Source organism: Pongo abelii, chromosome 18 (genome assembly GCF_028885655.2).
Source record: "Pongo abelii isolate AG06213 chromosome 18, NHGRI_mPonAbe1-v2.0_pri, whole genome shotgun sequence".
NCBI lineage: Eukaryota > Metazoa > Chordata > Mammalia > Primates > Hominidae > Pongo > Pongo abelii.
The window spans coordinates 23701288-23723024 of record NC_072003.2 but is presented as its reverse complement, the minus strand read 5'-3'; the positions used below and the strand labels follow the sequence as shown (position 1 = coordinate 23723024).

General features: G+C 42.0%; 1 protein-coding gene across 1 annotated transcript; it reads right to left on the bottom strand.

The window, feature by feature from the left end:
* Positions 1–4113: 4113 nt before the first annotated feature.
* ANKS4B (ankyrin repeat and sterile alpha motif domain containing 4B) lies at positions 4114–21510 on the bottom strand. The gene is given in 2 exon segments (NM_001131297.1): positions 4114–5421; positions 21274–21510. Coding segments are annotated over 2 exon segments (1254 nt in total). The 5' UTR covers positions 21438–21510; the 3' UTR covers positions 4114–4331.
* Between the last annotated feature and the right edge of the window lie 227 nt (positions 21511–21737).

Here is a 21737-nt window from a genome sequence, read left to right as displayed (position 1 = left end):
CGAGGCAGGTGGATCACCTGAGGTCGGGAGTTCAAGACCAGCCTGACCAACATGGAGAAATCCCGTCTCTACTAAAAATACATTAGCCAGGCATGGTGGTACATGCCTGTAATCCCAGCTACTCAGGAGGCTGAGGCAGGAGAATCGCTTGAACCCAGGAGGCTGAGGTTGTGGTGAGCTGAGATCATGCCATTGCACTCTAGCCTGGGTAACAAGAGCAAAACTGCATCTCAAAAAAAAAAAAAAAAAAAAAACAAAAAACAAAAAAGAAAAAGAAAAAAAAAAGCAATGGGAAGGTAAAAAGTGACAAGAGACTTGCATGTTAAAAAAATTACGTGACTCAACCAGCCTTGTGGAGAATGAATTAAAGACAGATAAGGATACTTACAGCAATCCAGTGAGTGATGGTTGGGGGCAGGAACCAACAGGTCATCTTGCAAACATCAAAGAGGATTTAGCTCTGAGACATAATGAAAAGTTGAAAGGGCCTGGTGACCAATTAGGTGATGAAAAGAAGTATTGGGTTCAATTTTCCATTTATGAAAAATGGAAATTTAGAGCTGCGTGTTTTAACGCAGCTGAAACTGAGCACCATCACTATTTGGGTCTGGATAATTCATTATTGTGGTGGGCTGTCCTGTACATTCTAGGATGTTTAGCACCCATTGTTTCTACCCACTGGATGTCAATCGCACCACTGTTCCCCTATCATGGCAATCAAAAATGTCTCTAGATATTGCCAGATGTCCTCTAGGAGACAAAGGGCAAAATCATCCAAGTTGAGAACTGCCAACCTGGCAGAAAATGGGTTCAGTCCTGGACACACTGAGTTTGGGGTGCTTGTGAGACATGTGAGAGGAGATGTCAGATTAGACTTGGGCTTATGTATTTGGTGCCCAAAGCAATGGTCTGGGCTGGTAACTTGGACTTAGGAATTACGAACATATAACTGACCTGTATTACACAATGGCCTGAAATATAAGCACAATACACATTTACCACACCATAACTTCTCAAACTCTCCTCTTCAGTGAAATGCTCCCAACTGCTTTTCCCTCTTGTTGACTTTTATGTCAAGCTACATAGAGGGGGAAAAGAGGGGCCAGGAGGTGGTAGGGGTGACCAGATATTGGGTTGAGCTACTCTAAGCATCTAGTTTAAGAGATGGAGGTTTGAGATCAGTGAGTACTTGAAGCTCGTCTTGGCTCATAATCCTCTTGTCTTTGTCTCTTATCAAGGCCTTTGTATTGCTCTGGCATCTTAGCCCCTGTAGTTGGTATTTAGTTCGAAAGATCTGGAATTCTTAGAACATTGATAACGTCTTACAACATGGTATAAACCTTTTTTTATTATATAACAATACTCTGTGATGGAGAGACTATATCCTGGATGCTGAGAACTTTGGAGAACCTCACCTATTAATTCTCTCAATCATAAAAGAAAAGAACCCCTAAGAAGAGCATAAAGGTACCTGATGAGACCCCTAGTGGCAAACATCTCCTAAAAAGGGATGAGAGTCAATGTTCAAGTTCATTTCTACCAACCTGAGTGATGGCTCTCTTGCTATGATATAGTTACAGCAGGGGGTGGAGCAAATATCTCATTAAGCAGATTCCAGGCAATAGGTGAAGAGGGGATTCTGGCATCTATGATGATGAAATATAATAGTGGCAGGCACAGACTACAAACTTTTTTTAGCGCTATTTGCCAACTGCTTCTGTGCACATTAATGAAGGCAAGCATAACTTCAGTTTATTCCACAAGATAAGGTGTTTGTAAACAATCATCCCCTAATGCAACATTTTTATTCAATGGCTAACAAGCTTTCTGAATATATTCATTGAGGAAGAATAAGCCAATTGTTCATCAGATTTGAGCATCTGTATCCTCCCTAAACTTGAATCCTCCATGATGCCTCTTGAAGTAACCCAAACAGATGTGCATCAGAAAGCAAGCTGAAGATAAACAGCTGTTTCTGTATTATACCCAGAATCAACAGTAAATTCCACTTGATGTAAGTCAGCTTGTAGAGATCTAATGAAGCTTAGCTATTCAGTGGGGTTTCAGTTTGAATTTGGGATTGCCACTGAAAAAATGTCAGCAGCAGTGTTGTCGGTTTCTTTTTTCTTTTTTTTTTTTTGAGATGGAGTCTCACTCTTACCACCTGGGCTAGAGTGCAGTGGCGCAATCTCAACTCACTGCAACCTCCACCTCTTGGGTTCAAGCAATTCTCTTGCCTCAGCCTCCCGAGTAGCTGGGATTACAGGCACACGCCACCACACCTGGCTAATTTTTGTATTTTTAGTAGAGACGGGTTTCCGCCACGTTGGCCAGGCTGGTCTTGAACCCCTGACCTCAGGTGATCTGCCTGCCTGGGCCTCCCAAAGTGCTGGGATTACAGGCGTGAGCCAAGTGTTGTCAGTTTCTATCGTGGAACCTACACATATTCGGATATGCAGCAATGGTGACAGACAACAGTAAATAAACCATGGGTGCATAATAAGCATGAAAATGTGAAATTTCCTTTGACAATCAAATCTTCCCTCCAAAGAACTTAGTTTTTTTTCCCCTTAAGTTTCACTGGGTGTTTACCCTTAAAAAACTCATCAGTTGCAGTTGGACAGACTTTTTTTCTGTATTTTTCTTGGTCTCCTCCCCAACCCTCTTACTTAGGACTGTATTATTCTGCTAGGACTGCCATAACAAAATGCCACAGACTGAGTGGCTTCAACAACAGAAGTTTATCAACAGAAGTTTATTTTTTCACACCTTTGGGGGCTGAAAGCCCAAGATCAAGGTGTTTGCAGGGTTGGTTTCTCCTGAGGCCCCCTCCTCAGCTTGCAGATGGTTACCTTCTCACTGTGTCCTCATGTGGCCTCTCTGCGTGCCTTCCACCTAAGTGTCTCTTCCTCTTCTTAGGACACCAGTCCTAGGCCGGGTGCAGTGGCTTATGCCTGTAATCCCAGCACTCTGGGAGGCCGAGGCAGGTGGATCACCTGAGGTCAGGAGTTTGCGACCAGCCTGGCCAACATGGTAATACCCCACCTCTACTAAAAATACAAAAAATTAGCCAGGCGTTGTGGTGCACACCTGTAATCCCAGCTACTCAGGAGGCTGAGGCATGAAAATTGCTCGAACCTGGGAGGCAGGGGTTGCAGTGAGCTGAGATCATGCCATTGCACTCCAGCATGGGTGACAGAGCAAGGCTCCATCTCAAAAAAAAAAAAGGGAAAAAAAGGACACCAGTCCTACAGGATTAGGGTCCCATTCTTATGACTTCATTTAACTTTAATCACTTCTTTAAAGGTCTTATTTCCAATTACAGTCATGTTAAGGGTTAGAGCTCCAACATATGAATTTGACACAATTCAGTCCACAACAGGTAACACCTGTATTCTATCTCGTTCTTCACTCTCCCCACCACCACTCTGTCTCTATTCTCAGGCAGGAGTATTATAGACGCATTTCCATTACTTGTAAACATGTACACATTTGTTAAAGGGTTAGATGCATTTAAGTTGGACATCAAGCCTCAGGCCAGGAAAGAACTTTAGTCTCTACCGCTAGGCAAAGTCATAGAGCTCAGGAGAGAAAAAGAGTCAGAATTCCCAGGTTACACAGATCAGAAAGCAAGCAGCAGGATAATGTGATGAGATTATAATTTTAAATCCAGAGATAGAAAAGTAAAGGAAGTTTCTTTCATTTTCCTATCATGCATATATGACCCCTTCTTTATTCAAAAGTATCAAACAGATAGGCTGGGTATGGTGGTTCACGCCTGTAATCCCAGTGCTTTAGGAGGCTGAGGTGGGAGGATTGCTTGAGGCCAGGAGTTTGAGACCAGCCTGGGCAACGTGGCAAGACCCCACCTCTACTAAAACGTACAAAATAAGCCAGGTGTGGGGGGTGTGCACCTGTAGTCTCAGCTACTTGGGAGGCTGAGGTGGGAGATCATTTGAGCCCAGGAGGTTGAGAATACAGTGAACTATGATCATATCACTGCACCCTAGCCTGGGTAAGAGACTGAGACCCTCATCTCCAAAAAACAAAACAAAACAACAACAACAAAAACAATTATATGTACATATAAGATAACTGAAGAGAAATGCCAGATTCTTGTTATGAAGTCTCCTCAAGTTTCTCATGGAGATTTATTTGGATGGGTATAGCCTACCTCCCAGAGTAAAGTTTGGGTCTCTCTCTCAGGTAGGCATCTCCGATGCCCTAGAATCCATTCCCAGTGGTCTGGCATTGGGTAAAGAGGGGGTGCTGCCTGGAGTGCTGCCAGTGGGCCACAGCATCACCCCAATGCTCCAGGCCAAAACTCTCCATCACAGGCTGGTGTCGACCAGCTGCCCAGGCTGTTGAAGCACCTGCTTCCTCCTGTTGATGGCATTCAGAACTTTCTTCCTGGGACCCAGCTGCATTTGTATGCTCTGAAGGTCCTCATCAGAGCAGAGCAGCAGAGCTTCTAGATCAATCTGCTCTCTCATAAAGATAGGCAGGAATTCTTCCAGGTGCTGAGACAGCAAGAACACTTCCAGGGGCGTGGCATCGACCACATCTTCCTCCCACTCCACTTCATCCTCATCCCACGGCAGATCATCTTTGAGGCCGTTTTCCTCTCCCTCTTCATCAGCTGCACCCTCATCAGACTCTGATGCTCCTTGTCTTTGAAGCAATTCACTGGGCAGTTTAAAACCCAACTCCCTCTTGCTATCTGAGATGTCTTCAGGACTTGATATCCTGTTCCTTCTAAAAACAATACTTCCTAGACCTGGACGATTGAGAATGGATTCATGGTGCACACTGCTGTCCTCCTCTGCTGACAACTGGAGCTTCTCTTTGAAGTCCCCTGAGAACGAGTCTTCCTCTTCCTCTCTGAACACTTCCATCACATTCCTCTGCCCACTTCTGCCTTCCTTTCCCAACTGTTCTGCTGTATCTTTGTTCTTCTTGAACTTGATCTTGAAAGTGTCTTTAATGCCCTTAGATAGTGACCCGAATGTGCCAGGAGCAGAAGCATTTGAAGGGGATGATCTGGAGAAGGTACCCTTGGAAGAAGAGAGAGTCCCGGATTCCTCCTTGCTGTAAGTGCGGGCCATCTTATTTTGGTGCTTCTCCTGGAGCCTCTCACACTCTTTGATCTGCCTCCTGGCATTCTTCTGAGCCTGCTCCTTCAGCCTGGTGACCTTCTTGGGGTTCATGATGTTCTGTGCAGTGGCAGCCTTGTCCAGGAGAGCAACACATTCATTCTGCTCCCTGCTGGCAGCAGCATCCAGTGGAGTCTGTAAGTCATTATCCAGGGCAAAGATGTTGGCACCAAAGTTGACCAGGAATGAGACGCAGTGGGCATGGCCATTGGAGGCTGCAAAATGTAGAGGAGTGTTTCCCCAGATGTCACACCTATCAGGGTCCCCTCTAGAAGAGAGAGTGAGAAAAAAAAAATAAATGCTGGACTTATTTTCTCTGAACACAGGCCCAAAAAATCAAAACAAAAATAAAGAACAAAAGGCACGTTAATGCAAACATGTTCATCCTGACTTGACATTGTTATAAGATACTGACTGCAAGTCCAACTATCTTAGAACTGTCCCATCTTAAAACCACATGGCCAGAAACAGAGCCCATCTCTACCCTGTGTCTCCTTTTTGTTTGTTTCTTTTTTTTTTGTTTTGAGACAGGTTCTCACTCTATCTCCCAGGCTGGAGTGGAATGGTGTGATCACAGCTCATTGGCAGCCTTGACCTCCCAGCCTCAGGTGATTCTCCCTGCTCAGCCTCCTGAGTAGCTGAGACTACAGGCATGCACCATCACACCTAGCTAATTTTTTGTAGAGACAGGATTTCACCATGTTGCCCAGGCTGGTCGCAAACTCCTGGACTCAAGCCACCTGCTCGCCTTGGTGTCCCAAATTGTTAAGATTACAGGTGTAAGCCACCGCGCCCAGCTGTGTCTCCTTTTTAGAAGTGAGAAAAACTTTCTAAGAAATTCTCCAGCCAAACAACTTTCTTGTCTCATTGGCCAGCACTGGGTCACACACCTAAGAAATGGGAAACATAGTACTGTGTTTAACTTGGATCAGTTAGATTTTGCCCTGAAACTAGGGTTAGGATTGTTCAATGGCTCAAGAAAATAATAAAATCAAAATCCTAATTTGCAGCATGTGCCAATTTCTGTGGTATAAATACATCCACCATGGCAAATTTCAAGCTACCAATGTGACATCACTGGACACAGAGTTTGGAAGAGATACACAGTAGCATACCATTATCCACTACTTCCCCCATGTAGATATAAGGGACATGAATTATCTTAAGAGATAGGTAAGAGTGAAATGTATTAAAATAAGTAGAAAGCGAGACTTTTGTGTTTCTTTTTAATATAATTTGTTAAATTATAAATTTATATAATTTTTTTCTTTTTTTTTTGAGATGAAGTCTTGCTCTGTCACCCAGGCTGGAGTGCGGTGGTGCGATCTCGGCTCACTGCAACCTCCGCCTCCCAGGTTCAAGCAATTCTCCTGCCTCAGCCTCCTGAGTAGCTGGGACTACAGGCACCCGCCAGTGCACCCAGCTAATTTTTGTATTTTTAGTAGAGATGGGATTTCACCATGTTGGTCAGGCTGGTCTCAAACTCCTGACCTCAGGTGATCCACCCGCCTCAGCCTGCCAAAGTGCTGGGATTACAGTTGTAAGCCACCACGCCCAACCTGTAATTTTATTTTTAAGAATGGCTATGTTCTCAGAAGCTCAGGCTTACAGTAACCTATAATTGCACCACTGTACTACAGCCTGGGCAACACAGCAAGACCCTGTGTTTAAAAAAAAAAAAAAGGGCTAGGATCAGTGGCTCATGCCTATAATCCCAGCCCTGGGAGGCTGAGGTGGGAGATTTGCTTGAGGCCAGGCATTCAAGACCAGCCTGGGAAACATAGCAAGACCTGTCTCCATTAAATTTTTTTTTTAAATAAAAATAAAAAGTAAGAAAGAATGGCTATATTTAGCTGTCAAACTTTCTAAAATTTGGAAATAACTCTGACAAGCTGGTTCCAGCCTGCTACTACTACTCTCCTGAATTGAGTCACATGTGGGGACATAAATAACTGAACCAAACTCAGTCCCCATCGGCAGGAAAGAAGAAAGAAATGGATGTTGGAGACGTAGCAAACAGTGTCTGTTATAAACATTATTCGTTAAAAGGGCATTACATCGCTATTTATTCCTCAACTTACTTCCATGATTACACGTTCATATAAGTGTGTCATTCTACAAGAGTTTAAGGTGGAATTGGGGATACTATTAGATGGTATTAAGGCCAGAAACCTAATGCCTGGCACAGAACAGGGACATAGTAGGTGCTCCAGTATTTGTGGAATGAATGAAAACCTACTGGAATCCTGCCCAAGGCAGCAAACCCTCCTCTCCTACAAGGACTTGAGTTACAAACAGGAACAGATGAAAAGTCGAGTAACTATTTTTAATGATGGCCAGAGCCATGCGCCAATGCTGAGAACTCTGATAATACATATACTAAGGGGTCCGTCCTTTGCCCTAGGCTAGACTCCAAAATCAGGATCTCACTAAACTCTGGCCAGCCTGGCCTCATGGAAAGAGGACAGTGAGTCTGAGAAGTCCTCTTAACGTTCCCGGGAAGTAGAGGGCAGAAGCAGAAGAGAAGATCTGCACCCTTGCAAATGACCTGTTAGTGTGCCACGACCGTTCTACTAGTTCCTGGCTGCTCAAAGTTGGGTCTCCAGACCAGAAGCAGATGCATCACCTATGAGTTTGTTAGAAGTTCAGAAGACTCTCACGCCTGTAATCCCAGCACTTTGGGAGGTTGAGGTTGGTGGATCACGAGGTCAGGAGTTCAAGATGAGCCTGGTCAACAGTGTGAAACCCTGTCTCCATAAAAATACAAAAATTAGCCAGGCGTGGTGGCACATGCCTGTAATCCCAGTTACTCAGGAGGCTGAGGCAGAGAATTGCTTAAACCCTGGAGGCGGAGGTTGCAGTGAGCCGAGATCACACCACTGCACTCCAGCCTGGGCGACAGAGTGAGACTCTGTCTCCAAAAAAAAAAAAAAAAAGTACAGAAGACTCCCACCCAGACTTATTGAATCAGAATCTACACTGTAGCAAGATCTGCAGGTGATTCGTAGGCTCACTACAGATTGAAAAGAACTTCACCAGTTAGTGTGATCCAACCAGGGTCCTATAATTTGATAAATCAGATTTGCAGTTGCTCCACGGGAATCCCTGGCTCTTTGGTGTGTGTTAGTTACAAAGAAGCACTTTCACATTCTTTGCCTTCAACCATCACAATCTCCCTCTTAGAGAAGGCAGGCAAGAATCATTATCGCAGGAAAAAAATAAGACTCAGAGAGCTTAATTGATTTGCCCAAGGGTAACAGGGAGCATGCTTTGGATCAGGCTGGTCTCCCAGTCAAATCATCTCCAACACAATACATCCTAGATTAACACAACTGGGCTTTTCCATTTTACCAGCTACACGGCCTCAAGCTTAATTTTTCTAGGACTTGTTTTCCTCATGTAAAAAGTAAAATAAAGGTTTCTCTTCAAAAACTTTCCTCCCCATCTAATTAAAAATAAATAATAACTTCTCTTAAAAACAAAATTTATTCAAAAACCTGTACTAACATTCTTAAATACCTACTAGCCATAATAAAAAAACCAATATACTTTATACTCTTACCTCCCACAATTTAGCCTAAATATTTACCCTAACATACTTATACTAGTTCAAACAAACATTAAGTCATAGCCTGTTCCTCTTCCTTATTTAAAAGTGTTTTTACCTTTCTCAACATTCCACAAGTTACTTCCTCCTTCGTTCTCCTCTACCTTTGCCTCTTTTAACAAGTTCTAAGTTACTAACCAATCAAGACAAATACAAAATGTAAAGTCCCATTCCAGCCAATAAAAACCAAACACGACATTAAAGTAAACATGTCAAGTTATAAATAACCCTGTCTCCTTTGTTCAATATACTCTCATAACAAAACTACTAACAAATATACCCTTTCTACAAAAAATAAAAATAGCCTTACTAAAAAAATCAAATTTATGTTCAAATACTATTTCTTTACAACACCAAAAAACAAACATTTCTAACACTCATCTGTAAATTGAAGATAATACTATTACCTATTCATAGAGTTATGTGAATTAAATAAGTTAATCTACATAAAGCATTAGAAAACTGCTTGGCACTTAGTAAATATTGAATAAACATTACTTATTATCCTTGCCCTTGTCCCCAAACTCATAATCCTTAATTTCATGTATTTTTCCTTTTATTCAACTAGTAAATTCCTGCAGCACAATAACGCTTGCGGGTTTTTAAAAATCACTTACAGGCCAGGTGAGGTGGCTCATGCCTATAATCCCAGCACTTTGGGAGGCTGAGGCTGGTGGATCACTGGAGGCCAGGAGTTCGAGACCAGCCTATTCAACATGGTGAAACCCCATCTCTACTAAAAATACAAAAATTAGCCAGGCATGGTGGTGCGCACCTGTAGTCCCAGCTATTCAGGAGACTGAGGCAGGAGAACCTGGGAGGTGGAGATTGCAGTGAGCTGAGATTGCGCCACCACACTCCAGCCTGGGTGACAAAGTGAGACTCTGTCTCAAAAATAAAAAATAAAAATCAATCAATCAATCACTTACAGTTTTAATTTGACAAATATTTATGCCTTGTCTCCTTAATTGGATAATATGCCCCAGAGGGCAAAGCCTGTGTCTCTTTCTCCTTTGTGTCACCCACATGTCCCAGCAGAAGTCTCCAACCCAACTCAAAGAAGTCCAGCAAGTCATGTAAGTGACTGAATGGGGCCAAGTTTGTTCTTTCAACAAAGTCACAGTTAAATGCATACTCCACCTAGAAAGGACCACAGCTCAGCTACTTTGAATCAAAGCGGAAACAATATTGCCAGAGCTCCCATTTTTCAAATGAAGCCACAAATCCAGAATTTCAAGCGAAATTCTGTGATTTTTAAGTGTTGGCTCAAATTTAAAAGAAAAATATAGTAAAGTCCAAATAAAACACATTTGTGGACCAGCTCCAGCCCATAAGCTGGCAACTGGTAACCTCCTTCTGAGCAGAGAGAACAGTGTGAGCAGAGGCACAGATGGCTGATATTACAAGGCCTATTTAGGGAACCAGGAGTATAGATCAGCGTGACCAGAGTGCGTGGAGTTGGGGGTAAGGGAAAAGAGTGGAAAAGGAAAGAAAATGAAATCAAATCTAAGGAAAGCAAATATTAAGTAACACAGTTTTGCTGGGAAGCCACTTTCCAGAAGGCTCTGGTCAGTCAGCCTGATTTAATTATTTGGGATGAAAGGAGACCCTTCAACCTTGGCACAGACCTGCATCTTAAGGGACTTGCTGTGTCTACCCCCAAACATGTGGTTTCACTTTTTATTTTAAATAAACACTAGATGCAAAAGACTCCTTAAGTATCCTAGACATCAAAGAGGGATTGTAAAACACCCAAGACGTTACTATCAACAGAAACAGAAACATACTGATTAAATTTGCCTGAAGTTATCCTTGGATTGGATAAGTTGAAAACAAAATTATTGGGAGGAGTGAGCGGCAGGGGGGATGCAGAAGGGCACTAAGATGTCCGGGTTAAATGTATATGCTTAAGACTATAGACTGGTGGAATTTTCCCATTTCACTGAATTTTTATTTTGCTTTAAGTTCTGGGATACATGTGCAGAACGTACAGGTCTGTTACCTAGGTATACACGTGCCATGGTGGTTTGCTGCACCTGTCAACCTGTCATCTAGGTTTTAAGCCCTTCATGCAGTAGGTATTTGTCCTAATGCTCTCCCTCCTCTTGCCCCTGACCCCCCAACAGGCCCCGGTGTGTGATGTTCCCCTCCCTGTGTCCATGTGTTCTCATTGTTCAACTCCCATTTATGAGTGAGAACATGCAGTGTTTGGTTCTCTGTTCCTGTGTTAGTTTGCTGAGAATGATGGCTTCCAGCTTAATCCATGTCCATGCAAAAGACATGATCTCATTTTTTTTTTTTTACGGCTGCACCCATTTCACTGAATCTTAAATGATGCTTTCAAGACAGAAGGAAGAACAGTAAACCTGAGATGACCCCAAAGGTGGGTCTTCTTTTGAGACAATTTCAAATGCAAAATTCCAGATTTACAGATGAAACTGTCAGTAAGACAATTCATGGGTTTTCCTAGTGGCTTTAAGCTATTAAAACTTGCAAAACTTCAACTGGGCACAGTGGCTCATGCTTGTAATCCCAGTACTTTGGGAGGCCGAGGTGGGTGGATCACGAGGTCAGGAGATCGAGACCATCCTGGCTAACACGGTGAAACCCCGTCTCTACTAAAAATACAAAAAAAATTAGCCAGGCATGGTGGCGGGCGCCTGTAGTCCCAGCTACTCGGGAGGCTGAGGCAGGAGAATGGCATGAACCCGGGAGGTGGAGCTTGCAGTGAGCCGAGATCACGCCACGGCACTACAGCCTGGGCAACAGAGCAAGACTCCGTCTCAAAAACAAAACAAAACAAAACAAAACAAAAAAACCTGCAAAACTTCTATTTACAGACATATTTCCAAATTGATGTACAATTTAAATGAAAATATTTTCTACAGACAAGTTGCATGGAGTCCTTTTAAATTCCATACTTGTCATTGTTCACATTTCTTGATAGAACCATTGCATACAACTGCCTGGGTGGCAAACTGGTCCTGTCGTTTGATAATCTGAGTTCAACATTGATGCTCTATGGTTTTCTTGGGCTAAGCTCAGTCTAGTGTTGTTTTTTTCTATTCCCCTTTTTCCCCAAAGGAGAAACTCACTAAAGAGATTTTAAAATAACCTCTCTTTCCCTTGATTTTTGGTAGATCAGTGCATTTGGGCAATAGTTTTTAAAGCTGGCTTAGCGCTATTGTCACTAAGTAGGCAATTTGCTTAAATTACTCTGAGCATCTGTTCCATTCCAATTTTTCCTCCTGAAGTTGATTTTTTTGTGAAGTTCTCAACTATTCTTTCAAAAATGTTTTTCTGCATAAAAAGAAATATTTGGACTCACTAATAGTCAAAGAAATGCAAATTGAAACAATACTCTGCCTTTTGCCAATCAGATAGGCAACGATTAAAAAGAATAGTAATACTTGGTTTTGGCAGGAGTATGGGGAAAGAAATACTGCTGGAAGAAGCAGAAAGTGGTTCAAATTTCCTGGCACAATACACACAAAAAGCCTTTAAAATAAGGCACTCTTTTGAATCTACAATTCTACCTTTAGGAATTTGTCCTAAGGAAATATAAGACCTTTGTGCAAAGATGAATGAGCAGGAATGTTCCTCCCAATCTTACTTATAACAGGAAAAAGACTGGATTCAAATTAAGCATCATGAATAGTCAACCGATTACATATATTATGGCATTAACCTGTGTCCATCAGTGGAAGAATGGATAAAGAAAACATGGCTCCACACAATGGAATACTATCCAGTCTTAAGAAACAAAGAAATCCTGTCATTTTCAACAACATGGATGAGCCTGGAGGACAGTATGTTAAGTGAAATAAGACAGGCACAGAAAGACGAATACCACATGATCTCGCTTAAATGTGGAATCTAAAAAAGTCTCCTAGAGGCTGGGCGTGGTGGCTCGTGCCTGTAATCCCAGCACTTTGGAAGGCTGAGGTGAGCAGATCACGAGGTCAAGAGATTGAAACCATCCTGGCCAACATGGTGAAACCCCATCTCTACTAAAAATACAAAAATTAGCTGGGCGTGGTGGCACATGCCTGTAGTCCCAGCTACTTGGGACGGCTGAGGCAGGAGAATTGCTTGAATCCGGGAGGCGGAGGTTGCAGTGAGCCAAGATCGTGCCACTTCACTCCAGTCTGGTGACAGAGTGAGACTCCGTCTAAAAGAAAAGTCTCCTAGAAGCAGAAAGTAGAATGGTGATAACTAGGCAGAGGCAGACTGGGGAGATGTTGGTCAAAGGATACAAAATTTCAGTGAGACAGGAGGAATAAGTACAAGACATCTATTGTAACACATGATGACTATAGTTTTTTTTTTTAATTAGTTAATCTATTTATTTTTTATAGAGATGGGGTCTTGCTATGTTGCCCAGGCTAGTCTCGAACTCCTGGCCTCAAGCAATCCTCCTGCTTCAACCTCCCAAAGTGCTGGGATTACAGGCATGAGCCATCATGCTCAGCTCAGTGCCTATAGTTAATAACAATACACTGTATATTTGAAAATTGCCTACCAAGTAGATTGTAGTGTTCTCATCACAAAAAGTATAGAAGGTAACACATATGTTAATTAGCTTGATTTAATTCCACAATGTATACATATTTTTAAAAATCATGTTGTACACCATAAATATATATAATTTTTGTTAACTAATAAAAATAATGAAACTGGCCAGGCACGGTAGCTCATGCCTGTAATCCTAGCACTTTTGGAGGCCAAGGCGGGTTGATCACTTGAGGCCAGGAGTTTGAGACCAGCCTGGCCAACATGGTGAAACTTTGTCTCTACTAAAACTACAAAAATTAGGTGGGGGTGGTATCATGTGCCTGTAACCCCAGCTACTCTGGAGACAGGCAGAAGAATTGCTTGAACCTGGGACGCTGAGGGTGCAGTGAACTGAGATTGCACCACTGCACTCCAGCCTGGATGACAGAGCGAGAGTCCATCTCAAAAACAAACAAACAAACAAACAAACAAACACCATAAAACAGAATACCATGAAGTCATTAAAAATAGTGGCATGCATTATCCTATCCCTAGCAAATCAACACAGGAACGGAAAACCCAATGCCGCATATTCTTACTTATGAGTGAGAGCTAAACATTGGGTACTCACAGACATAAAGATAGCAACAACAGACACGGTGGACTATGAGAGGAGGTTAACAGTTGAAAAACTATTTGGTACCATGCTCACTACCTGGGTGATGGGATCAATCATACCCCAAACACCAGCATCATGCAGTGTACCCATGTAGCAAACCTGCACATGTACCCTCTAAATCTGAAAGTTGAAATTGGTGTGGTACAGTGACTCACACCTGTAATCCCAACACTTTGGGAGGCCGAGGCAGGTGGATCACCTGAAGTCAGGAGTTCGAGACCAGCCTGGCCAACATATAGTGAAACACTGTCTCTACTAAAAAATACCAAAATTAGCTGGGCATGGTGGCGCATACCTGTAGTCCCAGCTACTTGGGAAGCTGAGGCAGGAGAATCACTCAAACCTGGGAGGTGGAGGATGCAGTGAGCCAAGATTGTGCCACTGCACTCCAGCCTAGGTGACAGAACAAGACTCTGCCTCTCAAAAAAAAAAAAAAAAAAAAGTTGAAATTATTAAAAAAAATAGTGGCATGGATCTCAACTTTTAAGTGCAAATGGTCCATGATATATTGTTAAATAATTAGAAGGTTTCAGTATAGTTTATATGATTGTCTTTTAAAGGGAGAGAATGTACATGTGTTTGCATGTACTCAAAGGAAAAAGTCTGGAAGGATATGTACCCAAATGTTGATGACTGTAGGAATTGGTGTAATTTTTACTCTATCAATTATATTCAATATGATGTGAAACATTACAATAAGTATGTATTTATTTAAGAATCAGACCAGCCTGGCCAACATGGTGAAACCTTGTCTCTACCAAAAATACAAAAATTAGCGGGGTGTGGTGGCAGGCACCTGTAGTCTCAGCTATTCCACAGGCTGAGGCAGGAGAATCACTCGAACCCAGGTGGCGGAGGTTGCAGTGAGCCAAGATCCCACCATTGCACTCCAGGATGGGCAACAGAAGCGAGACTCCATCTCAAAAAAAAAAAAAAAAAAAAAAAAAAAATCTGGGGGAAAAAGTCTAGTTTCCATTTTAAAAAATAAAACCAAGAAATTTCATACACTTTAAAGGTAAAATAAATTTTTTTTTGTGATTGGGCCATTATGCTTCCTAGTGCAGGAAAATACATGTAATGATTGCTTTCCATCTCCAAGTTTTAAAAAGAAAGAAAGGAAAATAGTTTTCTAACAAAGCCAGAGTTTTAATATAAATGGTTGCTATAGGATTCATTGTCTATCGGGTAATGACAGATAAACTCTTAAATCATCAGACTGAAATGGACTTCAATAGTTGATTAGCTTCTAAATTCAATTTTCAATTTTCTTTTTTTAAATTTTAGGTTCAGGAGTACATGTGCAGGTTTGTTATATAGGTAAACTCATGAGTGTTTGTTGTAGATAATTTTGTCACCCAGGCACTAAGCCAACATGTTCTCATCATTTAGCTCCCACTTATCAGTAAGAATACGTGGTGTTTGGTTTTCTGTTCTGCGTTAGCTTGCTAAGAATAATGGCCTCCATCTCCATCCATGTTCCCACAAAAGATGTGATCTCATTCTTTTTCGACTGTATACTATTCCATGCTGTATATGTACCACATTTCCTTTATCCAATCTGTCATTGATGGACATTTAGGTTGATTCCATGTCTTTGCTATTGTGACAGTTCTGCAATGAACACTCACGTGCATGTGTTTTTTTGTTTGTTTGTTTTTTGAGATGGAGTTTTGCTGTTCCCCAGGCTGGAGTGCAGTGGCGCGGTCTTGGCTCACTGCAACCTCCTCCTTGTGGGTTCAAGCAATTTTTGTGTCTCAGCCTCCTGAGGAGCCGGAATTACAGGTGTGCGCCACCATGCCCAGTTAATTTTTTGTATTTTTCTTTCAGTAGAGATGAGGTTTCACCATGTTGATCAGGCTGGTCTTGAACTCCTGACTTCAAATGACCCACCTGCCTTGGCCTCCCAAAGTGCTGGGATTACAGGCATGATCCAGGCATGTGTCTTTATTGTGGAAGGATTTATATTCCTTTGGGTATATACCCAGTAATGAGGTTGCTGGCTCGAATGGTAGTTCTGCTTTTAGCTCTTGGAGCAATTGTCACACTGCTTTCCACAGTGGTTGAACTAATCTACACTCCCACCAACAGTGTATAAGTGTTCGCTTTTCTCTTCAACCTCACCGGCATCTGTTATTTTTTGATGTTATAATAGCCATTCTGACTGATGTGAGATGGTAATTTTCTTCCCTTTTCAGCTTCCTTAAATCTAATTGGAAATTTGACCTCACACTGGTTCCCAGGATTAGCTATGGTCAAAAAGGGACCTCACAAGACTTCTGTTCTTTTTTTTTGGCCTACATCAGGCCTGCTCAGCACAGCAGATCCCAGATGCTTTTGAGGGCAATGAAACAAATCTGAGATGTACTAGATCCCATGAGAAGAAAGGAGTTGAGAAGGAAGGACTAGGAAAAGCAAGGTTAGAAGAATATTTGCACCCATAGCCAGTGTTTAATAAATATTAATATAAGCAAATTATAAAAATTAATAGAAGCAAACATTGCATTGAAAGAAATGATGTTACCATGTCAATTTAGTGGAGAAAGAGATAGACTATAACAACTAATTGTGTTGGAGCAAATGAGTAGCCACTTGGAGAACGCAGAGTTAGATCATAATTCAGATCTTAAATTATATAACGTATTTAAAATAACAAATGAAACTAAAAATAGCACTAAAGGATCAGTCAATATTGAGGCATGACCTCAAAGTTAGAATCACACAACAAAGATTGATAGACTTATATATAAATATATATATATTTATGTTTACATTTATATTTAAAAATCTGTTGTGTAAAATATAAATTGTGTATTGTAAAACAGTTGTAACCTATATGACAAAGAGTTGATATTGTTAACTTTCAAAAGCATTTTTATCAATCAAGGAGAAATGTTGAAAACCCCAATATAAAAGTGGAATAAGGTTATAAATACACAGTTCACAAAACTGGCATTCCAATGGCCAATTCTTTTTAAGCATAAAAGAATTTTCAACCTCATCAGTAACCAAAGAAAAGAACATTAAAGCCACACTGATATATCATTTTGTTTTTGTTTTGTTTTGTTTTTTGAGACAGAGTCTCACTCTGTTGCCCAGGCTGGAGTGCAGTGGCCTGATCTCGGCTCACTGTAACCTCCGCCTTCCAGGTTCAAGGGATTCAGGAGCAATTTGTGCCTCAGCCTCCTGAGTAGCTGGGATTATAGGCGTGCACCACCACACCATGCTAATTTTGTATTTTTAGTAGAGATGGTGTTTCACCATGTTGGCCAGGCTGGCCTCGAACTCCTGGCCTCAAGTGATCTGCCCGCCTTGGCCTCCCAAAGTGCTGGGATTACAGGAGTAAGCCACCACGCCCAGCCTAATATATCATTTTGGACCTATCATGTTGGCCAAAATGGGTACTCACTTTCTGAAGGACAACATGTCCATTTACACACACACAAAACTATTTAAATTGCACATATGCTGCTATGGTTTGAATGTTTGTGTCTCCTCCAGAATTCATGTTGAAACTTAATCGTCAATTTAACAGTGTTAAGCAGTGTGATCTTTGGGAGATGATTGAGTCATGAGGACTCTGCCCTCATGAATGGGGTTAGGCACCCTTATAAAAGGTCTTGACACAGGGAATTTGCCTTTTTTTTTTTTTTTTTTTTTTTTTTGCCCCTTCCTTCCCTTCCTCCATGTGAGGACACAGCCAGAGGATGCAACAACAAGGCACCATCTTGGAAGCAGAGACAGGGCTCTCATCAGACACCAGTCCTGCTGGTGCCTTGATCTTGGATGTCCCTGCTGCCAGAACTGTAAGAAATAAATTTCTGTTTTTTATAAATTACCTAATCTAAGGTATTTTGTTATAGCAGTAGAAACAGACTAACACAAGTGCAAATTGATCCAGAAATTTCACTTTGGAGAATTTATTCTCAAGAAAATGTGGCCAGGCCCGGTGACTCACACCTGTAATCCCAGCACTTTGGGAGGCCGAGGTGGGCAGATCAGCTGAGGTCAGGAGTTCGAGACCAGCCTGGCCAACATGGTGAAACCCTGTCCCTACTAAAAATACAAAAATTAGCTGGGCGTGGTAGTGCACGCCTGTAGACCCAGCTACTTAGGAGGCTGAGGCAGGAAAATTGCTCAAACCCAAGAGGTGGAGGTTGCAGTGAGCCAAGATCATGCTACTGCACTCCAGCCTGAGCGACAGAGAGACTCCATCTCAAAAAAACACAAAAAAGACAATGTCAGCAAAGATTTATGTACAAGGATAGTCATCATAGCACTGTTCAAACTAGGGAAAACAAACTATGTGTCCAAAAGAGGGGTTGGCTAAGAAATGTATTTGTTGACTAGAGTCCTACAAAGTCCCTGAAATTTATAGAAGAATATTACAATGTATTTATACACACTACAGTATACATAGAACTATATACATCGTAGTAGCATGGCATTATAGGACTTTTTTCTTCATGTTTTGTGTGTGTATGTATGGTTTAATTTTCTGGGTTCAGCTCATGTTACTTTTGTAATTAAAGACTAGCAGAACCAGGCTGAGTGCTGTGGCTCACACCTGTAATCTCAACACTTTGGGAGGCTGAGGCAGGAGGATTATTTGAGCTCAGGAGTTGGAGACCAGCCTGGGCAACAAAGCGAGACCCTGTCTCTAGTAAAAATAAAAAATAAATAAAGACCAGCAGAACAGTTATTGTAAGAGAATATTTCAGGCTTTCAAAGGAGAGAAAGAGAGAGAACACCTAAGCATTACTATTCAAAATGTCCTTAAATGGAACAAGGGCTTTCTGCTGAGAAGAACCCCAGAACCCCAAACCCTCTTCTAGGAGGACAAACTCACTGGTTGATACAGTTTGGATCTGTGAGATTTGGTGGGGAACAAATCTCAAATCAAATTGTAATCCGCAATGTTGGAGGTAGGGACTGGTGGGAGGTGACTGGATCACGGTGGCGAATTTCTCATGAATGGTTTAGCACCATCCCCCTTGGTACTGTCCTCATGATAGTGAGCTCTCATTAGATCTGGTTTCTAGCACCTCCCCCCTTGCTCTCTTGCTCTTGCTTCTGCCATGTGAGATGTCTTTTCTTTCTGCCATGATTGGAAGCTTCCTGAAGGCTCCCCAAAAGCAGAAGCTACTATACTTCCTGTACAGCCCACAGAACTATGAGCCAGTGAAACCTCTTTTCTTTATAAATTACCTAGGCCCAGGCATTTCCTTATAGCAATGCAAGAATAGGCTAATACTTTGATTTTAAAGTAACTGACATCTTGCAGTTTGTGGAATGAGGTAGACTTTCAGTAGATGGAGAAAGTTGGGGAACCCTAAGCTGAGTAGGAGAAGAGACGAGATGACTGGAGAAGGCTGGCTGATGGGGATCGATGTGTCTGAGAAAAGAAAGTCTTAATCAGACAAGAGAGATGGGGAAGATCTGCTTCACTCACTTTCTCATTCAATCTTCAACTCAGGAACTCTCCCAATCCTGGGTTCTTCTGATGCTTCCTAAATGTCCCCTATTTTAATAAAGGGTGTTAATATCCAAAACCTGGGACCTTAACCCTCCTTTTCCTTTATCTGCCCACATCCAGTCAATCATTATTGATTCTACATCCAAACTGACACTCAAATCCAACCATATCTTCCCATTCCCAATGTCACTACCCTAGTCCAACTCATCTCGACCATTAAAACAGTCCCCAAACATTCTCTCCGACTGTTATCCATCTACCTGAGTGAGTTTTGTAAACAGAAATCTACTCTGGCAGCTTCCCTGCATAAACCCAAGACATAGCTTCCTGGACCCTTAGGATAAAGTCCTTATCAGAGTTGACAAGGCTCTTTGTGATCTGGTCTTATCTTTTATACTTGTCCTGACCCCACTCCTACTTGAGCCACATCCAGCCATACTCATCTTCTCTAGTTCTCAGAACACAGTTTTCCATCTTAGGGAAAACACTCTTTCATCCAGCCAACTTGTTCTCATTTTCCTAATCCCAGCTTAAATGCTTTTCCCTTAGGGAAGCCTTCCCTCACCCCCGAGATTGAGGTAAATGCCTATTTAGTGTCCTCTATTTCCCTTTTTGTAACAAATATCATAGATGAGCCAGGCACAGTGGCTCACATCTGTAATCCCAGCACTTTGGGAGACCGAGGCTGTCAGATCGCTTGAGCTCATAAATTGAAGACCATCCTGGGCAACATGGCAAAATCCCATCACTACAAAAAATACAAAAATTGCTGGGCATGGTGGTGCACACATCTAGTCCCAGCTACTCAGGAGGCTCAGGTGGGAGGACCACTTGAGCCTGGGGCTCAAGTCTGCAGTCAGCTATGATCTCGACACTGCACTCCAGCCTGAGTGACAGAGTGATACCCTGTCTCAAAGCAACACGCACACACACACAAATATCATAGATGTCTTGTCTTCCCCTCTTAAATCTGATCACTATGACAGGGACTGTGGCTGTCTTGTTGACCACAGTGTGCCCAGTGGCTAGCAAAATATCTCTTATCTTAAGAGATAAGTGGCTGGCACATAACAGATACTGAATAAATGGGTATTCAATTGGATTCACTTGGCTCCTTTATTTACCTTGTCCTTTTCTCTTTCTTTATCCCTCTTGGGTTACGGTTGCCAACACAACCTAGCCCTCTGATAACAGGCAGAACAAGCAGAGGAACTAGCTTACCCCTCCATTAAAATCTGGGCAAAGAGATGGGGTGTGTGTGTGTGTGTGTGTGTGTGTGTGTGTCTATCCACTAGCCAAAGAAGTGATAGAGTTAAGATAGGCTAAAGAGTCCTTGTAGAGCCAGCAACTCCATTCAAAAGAGCAAGACCCTGTGTCAAAAATAAAAATTAAAAAAATCATGAGCTTGCACTGGGATTGAAAGTTAATAAAAGACTGAGATTTTGATGGCATAGATAAAAAAAAAAAAAAACTAAAAACATGTCATTTGTTCCAACCAAGGTTGACAACTTAAAACCAAGTAAAACAATGGCCTCTTTTAAAAGAGGAAACTATTTAAATTTCATGACAAGCATTTTTAAAGGCATAGAATTAAAATATCTTCCCTCTTCCCCATGCAGATAATGCCGTAGTTCAGAGTCTCTCCTCTGATTGTGGCTAAGGGATGAGCCACTCCTATAGTGCCAGTCTTCAGTGAGAAAAGAGAGCATCTCTAGGCATAGTTTTCTCTCTTTCTCTAAAAATCCAATCATTTAGACAATCTAGAAAGAGGATAAAGTATTTGTATTGACATCCCTGCCTCTTGCTGCTGTCTGCAAAAACCTACCATGAACACTGTTTCCAACGGAAACCATCGGGTCGAACTTACCCTCTACTGCAGATTATCTCTAGGGCTTCCAAGTTCCCATGGTAGGCTGCCAAGAGAGTAGGAGTCATGCCATCTTCATCTGAAAGATTTAGATCTCGCTTGGTAGCCTCTTTTAGAAGTTCCAGGTAACTATCACTAGCAGCTTGGTGGTAACGCGTAGACATTTTTCCTGCTCACCAGAACTTGGCCAGATGTCTCTCCAGGCAGAGCAGGGTGTTGGCGGAGCAACCTTCCTATAGAGCTGGTTAATTAGTGACAAGGAAGAGTGTCACCAGGGGCAAAGCTCATTTCAACTGCTTCCTTTCATGGAAGGCAACAAGGTTCGAGGCACTGAACTTGGACCTTTTCTCTCTGGAATGGCCATGACGTTGACTATTGAAGACTGCTGTATTCATCTCGAGTGTTTGGAGGTACATTTAATTTTTCTATGTCCATTAGTTTCTTGAGTGTAATATTGGCCATCT